Here is a 15250-nt window from a genome sequence, read left to right on the forward strand (position 1 = left end):
GCAGCTTTGATGAAACACAGCCTGACGAAATCTATGCCCTGCAGAGCCAGATAAAATTTATCAGTTGCAGATCTAGTTTCTCCCCCCAAATCAACCCTAGTTCCACTGCTGCATCAGAAAGAACAACACAAGCCCCCCCCACCCCACACACATATACTGCATTAAAAGGTAATCAGCTTATGACCAACCCTTCTTTCCTCAGCTTCCAGTTAGTCTAGAACCTGCGTCTTTGGACAACACTCCACCTCTGAGACCAGTTAACTAGTAACAATAGTCATCATCAGTGCACCCTGCATTTTTTCCTTCCTAAACCTACACAGTACAATGTAGAACTGCATTGATTCTACACCTGTATTGCAAACATTTCTTCTAACTCAGGCAAATAAGAAACAGAATCATCTCACCACTCTATTCCTCAATTTAGTGTTCTCGAAGTTCTTCAGGGTCAGGAAATTCTTGGAAAATGTATTTCCTCTGCAGTTGAGGCTTCCCTGCCTTTGGCGCCAATTTCGTCTTAATCCATCCTCTATGTCCAGCAAAGAGAGCTGCTCATGGAAAAAAAAGAGAGAGAGAGAGAGAGAGAGAAACATCCTTTATGTAGAGATGACTAGCCAACTCTTGGGGATTTCCAAAAAGAAATAAAACTTCACATCCTATTCGCTCCTCTTTTTTTCTTCTCTAAAGGCTGGATTATCTCCAGTTTGTAATTCCCGGACTCTCCGGTTTTCTCTAGCGTCAGCCGTTACACTGCACGGAAAAGGTAGGGGATTGGGGACAGGATGGACAGGGTCGGTTCTCAAACACTTCCACTCCGAATAGGATAATTTCTTTTCCTTTTGTAAGGGTAGCCAAGAAAAGAAGGCTAAGGAATGTGCTTAGAGTATGAAAACTAGGAAAAATTGACCAATGAATATATAGGAATCCTAGACCAAATCCTGCCAAACCGTCCGAATGTGTGGAAAGAAATCCTGACCCTCCACAACCCCTCAACTTCGCAACTTGGGCTTTCTCCAAAACCGAGTAATTGGCAGCGCGGCTCTGTATGACGTCATACCGCAGGCACTCGAATCCCACGTGGGGGAGCTCTTGGTCCGGCCTCTCCTCTTTAATTGGTACACCACGCCCTCTTTTCTTTATTACCAATCAAATGCCGCCCCTGAGCCCCTTTCTTCCTTTTCCCGCCGTCCCAGACCCCCATCTTGGCACTCTGGTCCAATCAGGGAGGTCCAGCCTCTCCGAGCCCCTCTCCCATCTCCGCGGAAGAAGGGAGGAGTTTCAACCTTTTAACTCCACCTCGATCTATGCGGCGCGGACCAACCCAAACCGGCAGAAAGGGTGGGCGTGGCTTGAAGTCCCCTCCCCCATCCTGGGGAACACCGTTTGCCTAGGGGAAGCTGCCCGCAAGACCAGGCACCCTCCAGCTGGTCTCCGGTTCGGGCGGATCCTCTCAGAGGTGGCACAATGGAGCGCCCTCCTGGAGAGGACTCCAGCCCCAGCCCTATGGACCAGCCCTCTGCCCCGTCTGACCCCCCTGAGCAACCCCCCGCAGCTCACACGAAACCTGACCCGGGTTCTGGGGGCCAACCTGCCGGCCCAGGAGCGGCGGGCGAGGCCCTAGCGGTGCTGACTTCTTTTGGGCGGCGGTTGTTGGTGCTGGTACCGGTGTACCTGGCCGGGGCAGTGGGACTCAGCCTGGGTTTCGTACTCGTCGGCCTTGCTCTCTACCTGGGCTGGCGCCGGGTCCGCGAGGAGAAAGAGCGGAGCCTTCGAGTAGCGAGGCAGCTACTGGACGACGAGGAGCGGCTCACGGCGAAAACTCTCTATATGAGCCATCGAGAGCTACCTGCCTGGGTGAGTGACCGCCCTGGGTCCTCGGTGCAGCACAGCCCCCTCTGAGCCTCTCAGTCTGGGGTTTTCCCTCCCTATCCCTAGAGTCAACTCCCCCCTTTGGGACGGGGGCCCCAGAATTTCCCCTTTCACCCCGCTAGCCGCCTGCCTGCTGGGACGCGCCACCCTTGGGACCTACTACCCACTCTCCCCACCCACCCTTTCTGCATGCCCAGAATCAGGACTTCTTCCTCTACTCTTGGGCAACAGCAGTAAGAACATCTGGGGCCCTCGTCTCAGCTGAGGCTTTCCCTCCCAGCCAGCTCTCCTGAACGCCCCTCTTGGCTTCTGGTGCCAGCCAGTCCGCACCGTTGCTGCTTCTGGGCATCCAGGTCCCCGTTACTGCTCAAAAGGTTCCCTCGCCTTTCCTGTCCTCCTCAAGACTTTTTACCTACTTAAGACCATAAGGTTCTCCCTTTTCCCGCTGGGACCCAGCCCCAGGAGCACTTTCCAGCTGAGCCCCAGCACCTGGACTGACCCTCAGGCAGTCGCTTTCCAGCCTCCCGCAGCCGGGCTGCAGCGCAGCAGAGGCGGCAGCTGGGCGTAGGGCGGGGGCGCGGGAGGAGGGGAGTGCGGCTGCTGCAGTGCCCGCTGCCCGCACTCTCCCGCCCCTGGCCGGCCCCACCCTTTTCCGGACTGTGGGCTGCGCTTGCTCGATTGGGGCTGAGACCCTTATTTCTGCACCCCGCGGCTCTGAGGCAGAGCCCGTTACCCGGCCCCTCCCATCAGAGGTGCCAGTCCAGGGGAGAATGGCAGAAGAGGGGAATTAAAATTGACACTAAGCAGACACAGCCATGCTTTCCAGGCCCTGGACTGGGGAGAAGAAAGAGGGAGAAATGGTCCTAGGAGACCTGTAGCCCAGGCAACAACTGTCTGTGTGCCTACTGCTCCTCACGTGGAAACTAATCTGCCTACCTCACAATGCTAAGCACAGGTGTCCTTCTTTCCCATAAAAGGAGTCACACAGAAAGAAAGAGAAAGAAAGAACAAACACAAAGCCAGGGCCTAATTAGCTCTTCTGGTCCCTCCCTGACTCAAGGATTTGCTTCCCCCTCCACCTTTTTGCTATAGAGGCCCCAGAATGAGGGGAGAGGGGAAAGACTTCTTAAATCCCAGGACTTCCCTGAACTCCCGATTTGACTGGACCTCCCCCTCCAGAAAGAATGTGCCCTTCTCCTCCCTCCTCCTCTCTCCCCAGCAGCTGTCATTTCACATCTCTGAGCTAGCCACAAAACAACTTTGTGTGGCCTACACCCTGTCAGCTCCCCTTAATAGGGAGACCTCAGCCCCCCAACTCTGTGAGCAACGAAACCTGGACATCCCAGCCCTCCCCACCAGGTGTGAGGAGTCCCTGTCACATTTACACACTCCCTCTCCTCTACAAGCATCCCTCCCGCAGCTTGGTAGGAAACCACAGGGGGGAGGGTACTCTCATCACCATCTCTGCCTTCCTCACCTCCAGGTCAGCTTCCCAGATGTGGAAAAGGCTGAATGGCTAAATAAGGTGAGGATTGATTGTCCTGATTTTTATTCTTCATGAGGGGAGAATAGGGGTTCATTCCTCTTGCTGGTCCCCTCCACACCTCCACTCTTCCCCCAGCCTAGTCCCCCCCCCCCCCCCGCCCCCGTGCTCTCCTGAGGGGAAGGTTCTGAAGGAACTTGCCTTGAGAAGGAAGATCAGGCTCTCCTGTGACCACCTCCCTTTCCTCCCAGATTGTGGCCCAGGTCTGGCCCTTCCTGGGCCAGTATATGGAGAAGCTTCTGGCAGAAACTGTGGCCCCGGCTGTTCGGGGATCCAACACCCATCTGCAGACATTTGCGTTTACAAGAGTGGAACTGGGTGAAAAGGTATGTGTGTAGGAGAGAAAGTAACGGGTGGGGGGGAATGGGATGCGGAGGATGGGTGGCCCAGAGGGTATGAGGTCCTCCTTCTCTTCCCTCCCCTCTCTCAAGAATTTGTCTCTCCCCAGCCATTGCGCATCATAGGAGTCAAGGTTCACCCTGGTCAGAGAAAAGAGCAGATCCTGCTGGACTTGAACATCAGGTAGTGCCACTCACCACTCTTCCTGCCTCCCCTCCAGTGTCCTGGTCACTCCTGGCTACTTAATTCCCCCCAACCCCCACATTTGCCTAGTACTAACCCCTTTATTCTCTCTTCACCAACCTCCCAGCTATGTAGGTGATGTGCAAATTGATGTGGAAGTGAAGAAATATTTTTGCAAAGCAGGAGTCAAGGGCATGCAGGTGGGGCAGATGTCAGGGGCCCACATAGTAGGGAGTCTTTCCCCTAAGTTACATGGGATATGGGGAAGTGGGAGGTTGGAAAAACCAAGGGTAGGGAAGCCTGGGAGGTTAGAGGACTTTTTCTGGGGAAAAGCTTTGATCTTCTTTTCTTGCCCCAGCTACACGGCGTCTTGCGGGTGATTCTTGAGCCACTTATTGGGGACCTTCCTATCGTGGGGGCTGTGTCGATGTTCTTTATCCGACGCCCGGTAAGGGAAAACATTGCAGGGGGGTGGGGAAGCAGGGGAAACAGAGAAGACTGGGAGGATGAGGGTAGCCAGCTATGGAGAATGACAAGTGAATTGACAAGAGAACTGAAGGATGTGGCTGCTGGGATGGGTGTGACCATGCCCCATAGGATCTGTCCTGACCCCTCGGTTCTTTCCTTTCAGACCCTGGACATCAACTGGACAGGGATGACTAACCTGCTGGATATCCCAGGACTTAGGTATCAAGGATTTACTGTGTACCTGCTGAGTGATCCAGCCCTGGGTTGGGGGTTTAAGGGACACAAAGCTGTACGAGATGCAGCCTGTGCCCTCCAGGAACCTTGACTTTAGTTGGGGAGATAAGACAAATACCCCTGAAAAGTTTCATAATGTGATTTTTCTTCTGTGGGAGGAGCATGCATTTTTGGTAGGGAATAGAGAGGGCTGAAAACTGCAAAAGAGGAAGCTGGGGATGGCAGTGATGAAGGGAGAGAGCAGTAGGTGGGGAGTTAGGGGAGAAGAGTAGCAAAAAGGATTTTTGAGAAAGGACTTCCTTTAAGCTTTAGGTCTCTCTTGGCTGTGGGAAGCATAGTTGGGGCTGGGGGGAATCGGAAGTTGGGGCCATACGCCTTCCTTTTCTACTGCCCCATTCAGCTCACTCTCTGACACCATGATCATGGACTCCATCGCTGCCTTCCTAGTGTTACCCAACCGATTATTGGTGCCCCTTGTGCCTAACCTTCAAGATGTGGCTCAGTTGCGGTCCCCTCTGCCCAGGGTATGACTTCTCCCCCATTACATGGATCCTTCTCTCAGGAACCCTGTGCTAGGTCCTTAGTTTCTCGCCATCTTGATTCCTTTCCCCAGGGCATTATTCGGATTCACCTGCTGGCTGCTCAAGGGCTGAGTTCCAAGGACAAATATGTGAAGGGCCTGATTGAGGGCAAGTCAGACCCCTATGCACTTGTGCGCCTGGGCACCCAGACATTCTGCAGTCGTGTCATCGATGAGGAACTCAACCCCCAATGGAGGGAAACTTATGAGGTAGGAGAGCGGAGGAGCCTGACTGCATGAGATGGGGAGGCCTAGAAGGTTGTGAGAGAAGATGCTGCTTGGATAATCCTCACAGCTGCAGCCCATGAGACCCTCATCCCTCTGTGTTCTCCAGGTGATGGTACACGAGGTCCCAGGGCAGGAGATTGAAGTGGAGGTGTTTGACAAGGATCCAGACAAAGATGACTTTCTGGGCAGGTGAGATTGCCTGTGTTGGGATTCTATAGACCAATGCTACTGAGGGCCTGGAGGTAATTACAGTTGTTTTGTGGGCCTGGGCATCATGTATCGTTTTCCTTCTTAACCTCCCCACCCTCCATCCCTACCATGCATACACTCATGCACACACTAAATATCTCCTGAATATAAGGAAAAGGGAGTCTGAGATCTGCCAGTCATGTCTGGGTGGGTGAGTGGAAGGCCACTAACATGCTAATAATTACAACACTCTCCTTCCCTCCCTCTCCCCACTCCTCCCCTCAGAATGAAGCTGGATGTGGGGAAGGTCTTACAGGCTGGCGTACTGGATGATGTAAGTTGGGAGAAGGAGAAGGTGAAGGTGAGGGTGGTCTCACCCTCTGGGCAGACAATAGTTGCTACGTTGGTGGGGAAGTGGTTGGGGAAGTATCTGATCTCTACCATACCTCACTTTCTTCTGCCTCTCCTTCTAGTGGTTCCCTCTGCAAGGTGGGCAAGGCCAAGTTCACTTGAGGCTAGAATGGCTATCGCTTTTGTCAGATGCAGAAAAACTGGAGCAGGTAAGACACATGGCAAAAAGGAAGCTGGGAGGGGAAAGTAGGGAGCTGGAAGAATAACAGGCTGGGGGTACCAAGGTCTGACTACCACTCCCCACCCCAGGTTCTACAGTGGAACCAGGGAGTCTCCTCTCGACCGGAGCCACCATCAGCTGCCATCTTAGTTGTCTACCTGGATCGGGCCCAAGATCTTCCTGTGAGTTTGGCTGGGTGAGCAGGGAGCCCTAGATAAAGCATTCCCACACCCTCCCTTGCTCCCTTGCTAGGTGCAAATGCCCCCAACCTGCTTTGCTCAAGAAGCAACAACATGTAACCCAAGTGTCCCCAGGAAGAGATCAGATCCACCTTGGGGAAAAGATTCTGATGAGATCCCACCTTCCTTCACCAAAACAAAAACAAAATCCCCCAAGATGGTGACCTCTGAATTCTATCCCCTGCAGCTGAAGAAGGGGAACAAGGAACCCAACCCCATGGTACAACTGTCAATTCAGGATGTGACTCAGGAGAGCAAGGTGAGGGCTAGGACATCATTGGGAGAGGTGTTATGTCAGGGGGAGAGGACTGTTGTTGGGATAAAGTCTCCCTTTAGAATGCCTGTAAATGCAAGGGTTTCTTGGAGAAAGGGAAAGGTGCTATTACATATGCCCTTTATCCCATCCTCCACATCTCCAGGCTGTCTACAGCACCAACTGCCCAGTGTGGGAGGAAGCTTTCCGGTTCTTCCTGCAAGACCCTCGAAGCCAGGAGCTTGACGTACAAGTGAGATAACCACCTATTCATCCCTCCTGAATACTCTGTTCTGTCTCCCAGATCTGCACCATTTCTTCTCTCTTCTTTTGTTCCCTATTTTTAATCCATCTACCTGGATTGCCTACCTCCCCCAATATCTCTCTATTGTTCCCTACCTATCTCTCTAGTATTATTTATATAATTGGGAATTACATACTTAAAACGAGTGATTTTATGGTATATAAATTATGCCTCAATAAAATTGTTAACACCTAGCATTTCAAAGGTATCTGCCTTCACAGAACTTACTGGCTAGTTTCATAGACAAGACACACATGTATAAAATCATTCAAGAACAATTGCATGTGAACTAGTAGGAGTAAAATACCATAGTATACTACTGAGGATGGCCAGAGAAAGCTACAGAGGCTGGAGTAACTGGAGAGATTTTATAAAGCAAGTAGGGTTTTAATTGGGCTTTGAAGGATGAATAGGAATTAAATAGGCTGAGGGAGGAAAATGAGAACTTTCCAAGTAATGGGAACAGAATGAACAAAGGTGGAAGGGACCAAGGAGCGGACAGAAGACTAAAAAGATGGCTCCGAGTAGAGCAAAAGGTTTATGACTGGTACAAAGAAGAGTGAAGCTAGAGCCATGTTATAATTTTCCCCAGTGTGCCTCCCGTTTCCCTAATCCCTTCACTGTATTCCCACCTCCTGTGCCTATAGGTGAAGGATGACTCCAGGGCCCTGACTTTAGGAGCCCTGACCCTGCCTCTGTCTCGCCTGCTGACTGCCCCTGAACTCACCCTGGACCAGTGGTTCCAGCTCAGCAGCTCTGGCCCAAACTCCAGGCTCTACATGAAACTGGTCATGAGGGTAGGAAATGGGGGAAGTGCTGAGGGGCAGGGGAAAAGCCTGTAGATTCCTTTGGATTAAGAGTAAGGAAGCGGGGAGCCACTAAGATTAAATGAACTAGTATACGTCAAAGCACTGAGCAGGCACGCAAAACTGCCTATCTGACTGGTGGAAGGAATGGTGTGTGAGTTGGACAGTGTGTGGAGGAAACCTTCTAGAGATGAGCCCAGCCAAGGCAGGGACCTGGTCAGAGTCCCTACTCTGTCCCCCAACCCCCAACACTTTGCCTGCTGGTGACTAGTTGTACCTCTTTGATTGAATACCCTTTGATACTCTTCCCAGATCTTGTACTTGGATTCATCAGAAATATGCTTCCCCACTGTGCCTGGTACTCCTGGTGCTGGGGACCTGGACAGTGAGAGCCCCCAGATGGGCAGCAGTGTGGATGCCCCACCCCGACCCTGTCACACTACCCCTGACAGCCACTTTGGGACTGAGGTAAGTCCATATCTGGAAAAGACAAGGGCCTGTTTGCCCACCCTAAGTGTGCACAGGGCTGGCGCAGAGCGGTCTCCCTCCCTCTGACTGCCATCTGGTGCCCCATCTGTCCCTTTTGCAGAATGTGCTTCGGATCCATGTATTAGAGGCCCAGGACCTGATTGCCAAAGACCGTTTCTTAGGGGGATTGGTGAAGGGCAAGTCAGACCCCTATGTCAAACTAAAGTTGGCAGGACGAAGCTTCCGGAGCCGTGTTGTTCGGGAAGATCTCAATCCCCGCTGGAATGAGGTTTTTGAGGTCAGAATTGAGTGCCTAGGATGGCTCCCAGTTCTTCCCCATTCCCCCCAGCTCTGAGAGTGGTCCAGAAGCCTTTGGGGTCCAGTTGGTTGGGGATCCAGTCCAGTTGGTTGGGGATCCAGTCATCTGGAGAGGAAAAGAAGAGAATTCCCTTTTGTTGTTTTTTTTTTTTTTTTTTTTTTGAGACAGAGTCTCACTTTGTTGCCTAGGCTAGAGTGAGTGCCGTGGCGTCAGCCTAGCTCACAGCAACCTCAAACTCCTGGGCTCAAGCGATCCTCCTGCCTCAGCCTCCCGAGTAGCTGGGACTACAGGCATGCGCCACCATGCCCGGCTAATTTTTCTGTATATATATATTTTTTTAGTTGTCCATATAATTTCTTTCTATTTTTGGTAGAGACGGGGTCTCGCTCTTGCTCAGGCTGGTCTCGAACTCCTGACCTTGAGCGATCCACCCGCCTCGGCCTCCCAGAGTGCTAGGATTACAGGCGTGAGCCACCGCGCCCGGCCAGAATTCCCTTTTGTCTGCACTATTTTCTCCCACTAGGTGATTGTCACATCAATTCCAGGCCAAGAGCTAGAGGTTGAAGTCTTTGACAAGGACTTGGACAAGGATGACTTTCTGGGCAGGTGAGAGGGTGGGAGTCCAGGTGGGCAGACAGGCTGGGCGTCTGTAGGCCATGGGGTCTGGCCTCAGAGAGAGAGACTCAATTCTGACCATCTACCTCTTGTCTAAATCTTTCTCCTCTATAGGTGTAAAGTGAGTCTCACCACAGTCTTAAACAGTGGCTTCCTTGATGAGGTGAGCATTGGATTAGAATCAGTAATCCCTCCTGATCTTGCCCAAGCCTCATTCTCATGGTTCTCCTGTCCCCGCACCCCCAAGTCTTCACCCGCCTGCTTCCACAGTGGCTGACCCTTGAAGATGTCCCATCTGGCCGCCTGCACTTGCGCCTGGAGCGTCTGACCCCCCGTCCCACTGCTGCCGAATTAGAGGAGGTAAGGAAGGAGTCTGGAAGAAGGAAGGAGCCCAAGATGGGGCAGGGTGAGCTCTCCTCAGCTTTCAAGGCACATGCCAGGCCCCAGGGTGTCGGTTGCCACTGCCTAGCCCGCCATGTGCCTCCCCAGGTGCTGCAGGTGAACAGTTTGATCCAGACTCAGAAGAGTGCAGAACTGGCAGCAGCCCTGCTGTCTGTCTATCTGGAGCGGGCAGGGGACCTGCCGGTGAGATCTGCCCCCCGGGCCCCAAAACTCCCTGGCTCTTTTCACCTCCCGGAGGTTTGAATGCTCCTGGTGTCTTTGGCCCCTCTCTTTCTGAGGGTGGTACTGGGTGGGAAGAATTGTCTGTCCAAGGCCATGAAGGTAGTGGCTGTCAAGTAATAATGGAGACATGGCTGCTGGCTGTGAATATAATTTGGGGGGGATCTGCCTAACTAGGTCTAAATTCAATTTCTCTTTCACATTCTGAATGAATATTTTCTTTCCAGCTCCGAAAAGGCACCAAGCCCCCCAGCCCTTACGCTACTCTCACTGTGGGAGATACTTCTCATAAAACTAAGGTATTGGTGTAGGAGGCAAAAAAAAGAAAGAAAGAAAACCCCAAAACAAACAAAAAACCAAGGTATTAGCAAATACTGCAGGGTTAAGAGTAGGAGGGAGGTTGGGCACTGTGGCTCATGCCTATAGTCCATGCTACTCGGGAGGCTGAGGCAGGAGGATCGCTTGGGGCCAGGAGTTCAGTACCACCCTGGGTGATCCAGTGAGACCCCATCTTGGGGGGAGGGGCAGGAGAAGAATGACAGGGATAAGAGCATAAAGGAGAGAGTATAAACCACTGATGATAACACCTCATCTCCACCAGACTATTCCCCAAACTTCAGCCCCTGTCTGGGATGAGAGTGCTTCCTTTCTCATCAGAAAACCACACGCTGAGAGCCTGGAGTTGCAGGTACTGTAAACTCTTTCTTCAAATCTCTAGCAGGTTCTGGGGTAGGCACTGAGCCAGGCAGAGGGCATTCAAGATAAAAGATCAAGGACTGGGCGTGGTGGCTCATGCCTGTAATCTTTGCACTCTGAGAGGCCGAAGCGGGTGGATCGTTTGAGCTCAGGAGTTGGAGACCAGCCTGAGCAAGAGCGAGACCCTGTCTCTACTAAAAATAGAAAGAAATGATCTGGACAGTTAAAAATATATAGGAAAACAGAGCCGGGCATTGTGGCACATGCCTGTAGTCCTAGCTACTTGGGAGGCTGAGGCAGAAGGATTGCTTGAGCCCAGGAGTTTGAGGTTGCTGTGAGCTAGGCTGACACCACAGCACTCTAGCCTGGGCAACAGAGTGAGATTCTGTCTCAAAAAAAAAAAAAAGGTAGAAGATCAAGTTCTTACATTTATGGAGCTCACACTGTTTTGAGAGAGAAATAATTAGAGAATACTTCCAGAATAATAACTGAGGAAAAAGGCACTGTGGAGAAAAAAGGAGGGGTTCTAACAGTCTGGGGGAAAGGGGAAGGTAGAAAGAAAGGCATGTTAGATGACCGCTGAGCTTAAGGGTAGATAGGCTTGGCCCAAGAAGAGAAGGGCAGGAAAACTCTAGGCTGAGAAAGAAATGAAAGCACATTCCTTATAGATTAGAGAGGCAGGAAGGAAGGTAACATATCCAGATTTGCATTTTAGCAAGATCATGCTGATGGCAAGGTTAGGAATGGATGGGAAGGACCAGCCAGGAGGCAAGGAGATCAGTGGACAGACTATTTAGAGGAATGGAAGCCAGAAATGACAAGGGCCCGATAGGATTTGGAGGTGGTTCTGACATGGAGGGGGAGGAGGAACAAGGAATGGCCTAGATGATAACCCCAGGGTTTTTGGCACAGGATGGGTGAGGGTGCTATTGCCGACACAGGGAGTGCACAGAGAGGGAACTTTTGAATTTGAGATCTCTGAGGGACATCCAAGGGGAGACATCCAGAAGGTAAATCTGTTGCCCATATCGTGTTTTTCCTCTCCCTCTTGTTGGAGCACCATGTGCTCTTTTTGGAGAGGATAGATGAAAGTAATATAGGAGTGCTGATTTCCTCTTATGGAGGGAGGAGTCAAGAAATTGCTTCTAGGCTGGGTGTGGTGGCTCAGGCCACTTTGGGAGACTGAAGTGGGAGGATTGCTTGAGGCCAGGAATTTAAGGCCAGCTTGGGTAATAGCCAAACCCCATCTCTACAAAAAATAAAAAAATTAGCCAGGCATGGTGGTGTGTACCTGTAGTCCCAGCTACTCCAGAGGCCAAGGAAGGAGGATCACTTGAGCCTCAGGAGTTGGAGGCTGCAGTAAGCTGTGATGACACCACTGCACTCTAGCCCGGGCAATAGAGCAAGACCCTGTCTCAAAAAAAAATAAATAAAAGGAAAGAAAAGTGTTTCTAAGCCGGGTGGTACCTGTAAGAAGCCAAGGCAGAAGGATCTGGACAACATACCAAGTCTCTAAAAAACAAAAAAGAAAAGAAAAAAGTTCCTTCTAAAGTTGATAGCACAGCAAGTAGAGGATAACATGAATTAAAATAGAAACTAATAGAATTAAAAATAATGTTAACTGTTAACACTAGCAGAGGTAGAGAAGAGGTATAAATGAGCTCGATTCCTCATCTTTCATAGCACACAATTGGTAGATACTATCTAAGGTTGGTAAATCATGAAATAGACATATAGGCGTATTTCTTAAAATGACACTAGAACAAAGAAAACAGAAGGGGCTTAAAGGTTTTTATATTTGGAATATGGCAATGGAAGTAGAATAAGCAGGAAACATTTGCATTTAATTCCATTTTGACGGTTCTGTACTTTGTGCAGGCATTACTAGTATAATTTTTGAAAGTTTTAGGAAAGTTTAGGAAGTTTAGTGTGGTCTACTCTGGTTAAGGAAGGAAGGAAAGAGGGGCCAGCAACTGTTACATGGCTTCCTTGCCCTTCTCAAAGGGGAATCTCTCACCAAAACCACCCACGAGTCCAAGCGTTTGGACCCTGAATACCAGGATTAACTCATTTATCGATGTGTGTGCCTTGATCACAGCCCTGTTGCCCCACAGGTTCGGGGTGAGGGGACTGGTGCACTGGGCTCGTTAGTCCTGCCCCTCTCGGAGCTCCTCGTGGCTGACCAGCTCTGTTTGGACCGCTGGTTTATGCTCAACAGTGGTCAAGGGCAGGTGCTGCTGAGAGCACAGCTAGGGGTGAGTGCCAGGGGACGGTGGGCAGGCTAAGGGGGGGAGGGGCGCCCTCCTGGCCAGGGTACAGCCAAGGGGATGGGAACGGAGGGCCATGTCTTAGAGCCAGGGTGCTGGGAGAACTCTGCTCAGCTCACGGTTTCTTGCCCCTAGATCCTGGTGTCCCAGCACTCCGGAGTGGAAGCTCACAGCCACAGCTATAGCCACAGCTCCTCGTCTCTGAGTGAAGAACCGGAGGTCTGGGGGGCGCTCCCTCCCGTTACCTCCTCAGCCCCAGAGCTCCGGCAGCGCCTAACACACGTTGACAGGTAAAGGGTTGGGACAGAGAGATGAGGCATGTTGGGAATATGAAGTTTGAGTCACAGGTGCACTAGGCTCTACCTTCTCCCAAACCTGCTGCCATCTCTCCACAGTCCTCTTGAGGTTCCAGCTGGGCCTCTGGGCCAGGTGAAACTGACTGTGTGGTACTACAGCGAAGAACGAAAGCTGGTCAGCATCGTTCACAGTTGCCGGTGAGACCCCATCCCTCCTGTCCTCCGGGTCCCCTCTGTCCCTTGCCTCGGGCTACCTTATCACCTATATCCTCCTGTTGCAGGGCCCTTCGACAAAGTGGACGGGATCCCCCGGACCCCTACGTGTCACTGTTGCTACTGCCAGACAAGAACAGAGGCACCAAGAGGAAGACCTCACAGAAGAAGAGGACCCTAAGTCCTGAATTCAATGAACGGTCAGTCAGTGGGCATTCAGGTGGAGAGATGGCAGGCTTGGGAAGGACCCTGGCCCCTAACACCCAGTCCTCCCCCAGGTTTGAGTGGGATCTGCCCCTGGATGAGGCCCTCAGGCGAAAGCTGGATGTCTCTGTCAAGTCTAATTCCTCCTTCATGTCAAGAGAGCGTGAGCTGCTGGGCAAGGTAGGAGGGCAGAATGGGCAGGGCAGAGGTAGGAGTCGGAAGCTGCTGGTTCCAAGGCGGTAGTCCCTGTTAGGAAGGAAGCATCCCAGGTGATATTTTAGAGTTCACTCTATCATCTGTGCTGTGGGTTGGGATCGGGAGTGTGTGATGAGGGGACAGGGTCATATCTAAATAACACCTTGCCCCCTACCATCCTCCAACACAGGTGCACTTGGACCTTGCTGAGATAGACCTTTCCCAGGGTGCCGCCCAGTGGTGAGTGTCTAGGTCGGTGGGTCTGGATGTTTAAGTAGGAGAAATCCCAATCACAGGAAAGGAAAAAGGACGCAGTCTGAGCTGAGAACCACTGACCTATGACGTGTGGAGCCTTTGGATCATGTCTCGTTTATAAGAAGACAAAACAGTCATCTTTCTACCTAAGCCCTCTCTCCTTGTTTCCACAGGTATGACCTAATGGATGACAAGGACAAGGGCAGCTCCTAGGAGCCAGTGATTCCCAGCCTGACTGCTGTGTCATCTTGCCTTGCCTCTCACTGTGTCACCGCCTCAGTGTGATGAGCCTAAAGCTAGGGTCTGAGGGCAGAGCCTGCACCCTTCAGCCCTTTCACCTTCTAGGCCCATACTAGGGCCTTTGCCTGACCAAAGAGAAGGACCACATGTCCCCTTTACTGCACGGCCTTTATCCTTCTGGGCTCCTGGGGCAGGGACCTGAGCTGGCTGCTTCCTGCTCTGCCTGCACATTGTTCTCCCTTCCTCCCAACTCCTCAGGGCCTTCAGTACCTGTGCCTGGCCACTGGCAGCGCTAGCAGTGGCAATAGATTATGCCAAATACAGCTTTTGGAAGGATCTGTATTCTTTAACTGCATGGTCACCTTCTTCCCTACCACGAGCAGTTAGGGAGGATAACCATGTGGGTGGGACAGTGCGTAGGCTAACCTCCCGAGCTGTGAGCCTGTTGGACTACTGCATGTAGCACGTGTACAGCAGCCCAGGACCCCATGTCCAGTTCTGTCCCCACTTGCCTCAAGCCTGTCCTGAAAATTATATCTGCTATGATGGCTGGGGCCAGCCTCTTGATTCACTCTGGGAACTGGGGACACTTGAATTCTACCCAAGCCTCCAAGTAATGGGATATCAGTCTTGGAGCCCCTAGCTGGTGATGTGCAGAGGGCCTTGGAGGACCCGGGACAGCAGGGCTAGTTTTTTGACCAAGTGCCTAGGCTGTTAATTCACTGACTAGAACTGAATCTGGTACTCTTAGTTTTGCACCAACTCGGCCAATCCACTGTATCTTATATTAAACATTATACTCAAACCAATCGTGGCTCTTTTCCTTAAAGATAGGGAAGTCAAGATATCCATCAGATGTTTATTCTGTCAAAAGCCTTTATTCAATTTATGAGTCTTGTCAGTTTAATTGATGGTCAAAACCTACTGAGGTTGCAGCCACCAAGAATGCTGAGGACGGTCAAGGGGCCTGCGTGAAGTAGCTGCTGTTGCGTTTCAGATGAGCGAGGCTCCGTGCCAGTCACAGTGTCTGTTACCCATCTCGCTGGTCTGCTCACCGC

The 15250-nt window shown here is 51.6% G+C and overlaps 1 protein-coding gene across 2 annotated transcripts; it reads left to right on the plus strand.

Moving 5' to 3' along the window:
- The first annotated feature begins 1374 nt into the window (after positions 1 to 1374).
- On the plus strand, positions 1375 to 15000 carry ESYT1 (extended synaptotagmin 1). Of its 2 annotated transcripts, none has more exons than XM_069489533.1 (31): positions 1375 to 1851; positions 3350 to 3391; positions 3601 to 3735; positions 3858 to 3931; positions 4059 to 4131; positions 4290 to 4379; positions 4563 to 4618; positions 5034 to 5157; positions 5247 to 5423; positions 5548 to 5630; positions 5916 to 5964; positions 6104 to 6190; positions 6291 to 6383; positions 6598 to 6699; positions 6860 to 6946; positions 7645 to 7794; positions 8116 to 8271; positions 8393 to 8569; positions 9114 to 9196; positions 9320 to 9368; positions 9476 to 9565; positions 9695 to 9790; positions 10054 to 10125; positions 10428 to 10514; positions 12637 to 12777; positions 12925 to 13079; positions 13185 to 13283; positions 13367 to 13498; positions 13577 to 13682; positions 13888 to 13937; positions 14126 to 15000. In XM_069489533.1, exons 1-31 carry the CDS (start codon positions 1462 to 1464, stop codon positions 14163 to 14165), a joined length of 3345 nt encoding a protein of 1114 aa, XP_069345634.1. In that variant the 5' UTR covers positions 1375 to 1461; the 3' UTR covers positions 14166 to 15000. The 2 variants fall into 2 exon arrangements, with proteins under 2 accessions (XP_069345634.1, XP_069345635.1); XM_069489534.1 differs by having other exon boundaries at positions 6628 to 6699.
- Positions 15001 to 15250: the final 250 nt, after the last annotated feature.

The sequence above is a fragment of the Eulemur rufifrons genome, chromosome 16, assembly GCF_041146395.1.
Source record: "Eulemur rufifrons isolate Redbay chromosome 16, OSU_ERuf_1, whole genome shotgun sequence".
Lineage (NCBI taxonomy): Eukaryota > Metazoa > Chordata > Mammalia > Primates > Lemuridae > Eulemur > Eulemur rufifrons.

Coding starts and splice junctions, on each gene's coding strand:
- ESYT1 (XM_069489533.1), top strand. CDS start 1,462: ATGGAGCGCCCTCCTGGAGAGGACTCCAGCCCCAGCCCTATGGACCAG. Junction 3,932..4,058: donor CTGCTGGACTTGAACATCAG/GTAGTGCCACTC, acceptor CCAACCTCCCAG/CTATGTAGGTGATGTGCAAA. Junction 10,515..12,636: donor CTGAGAGCCTGGAGTTGCAG/GTACTGTAAACT, acceptor GTTGCCCCACAG/GTTCGGGGTGAGGGGACTGG.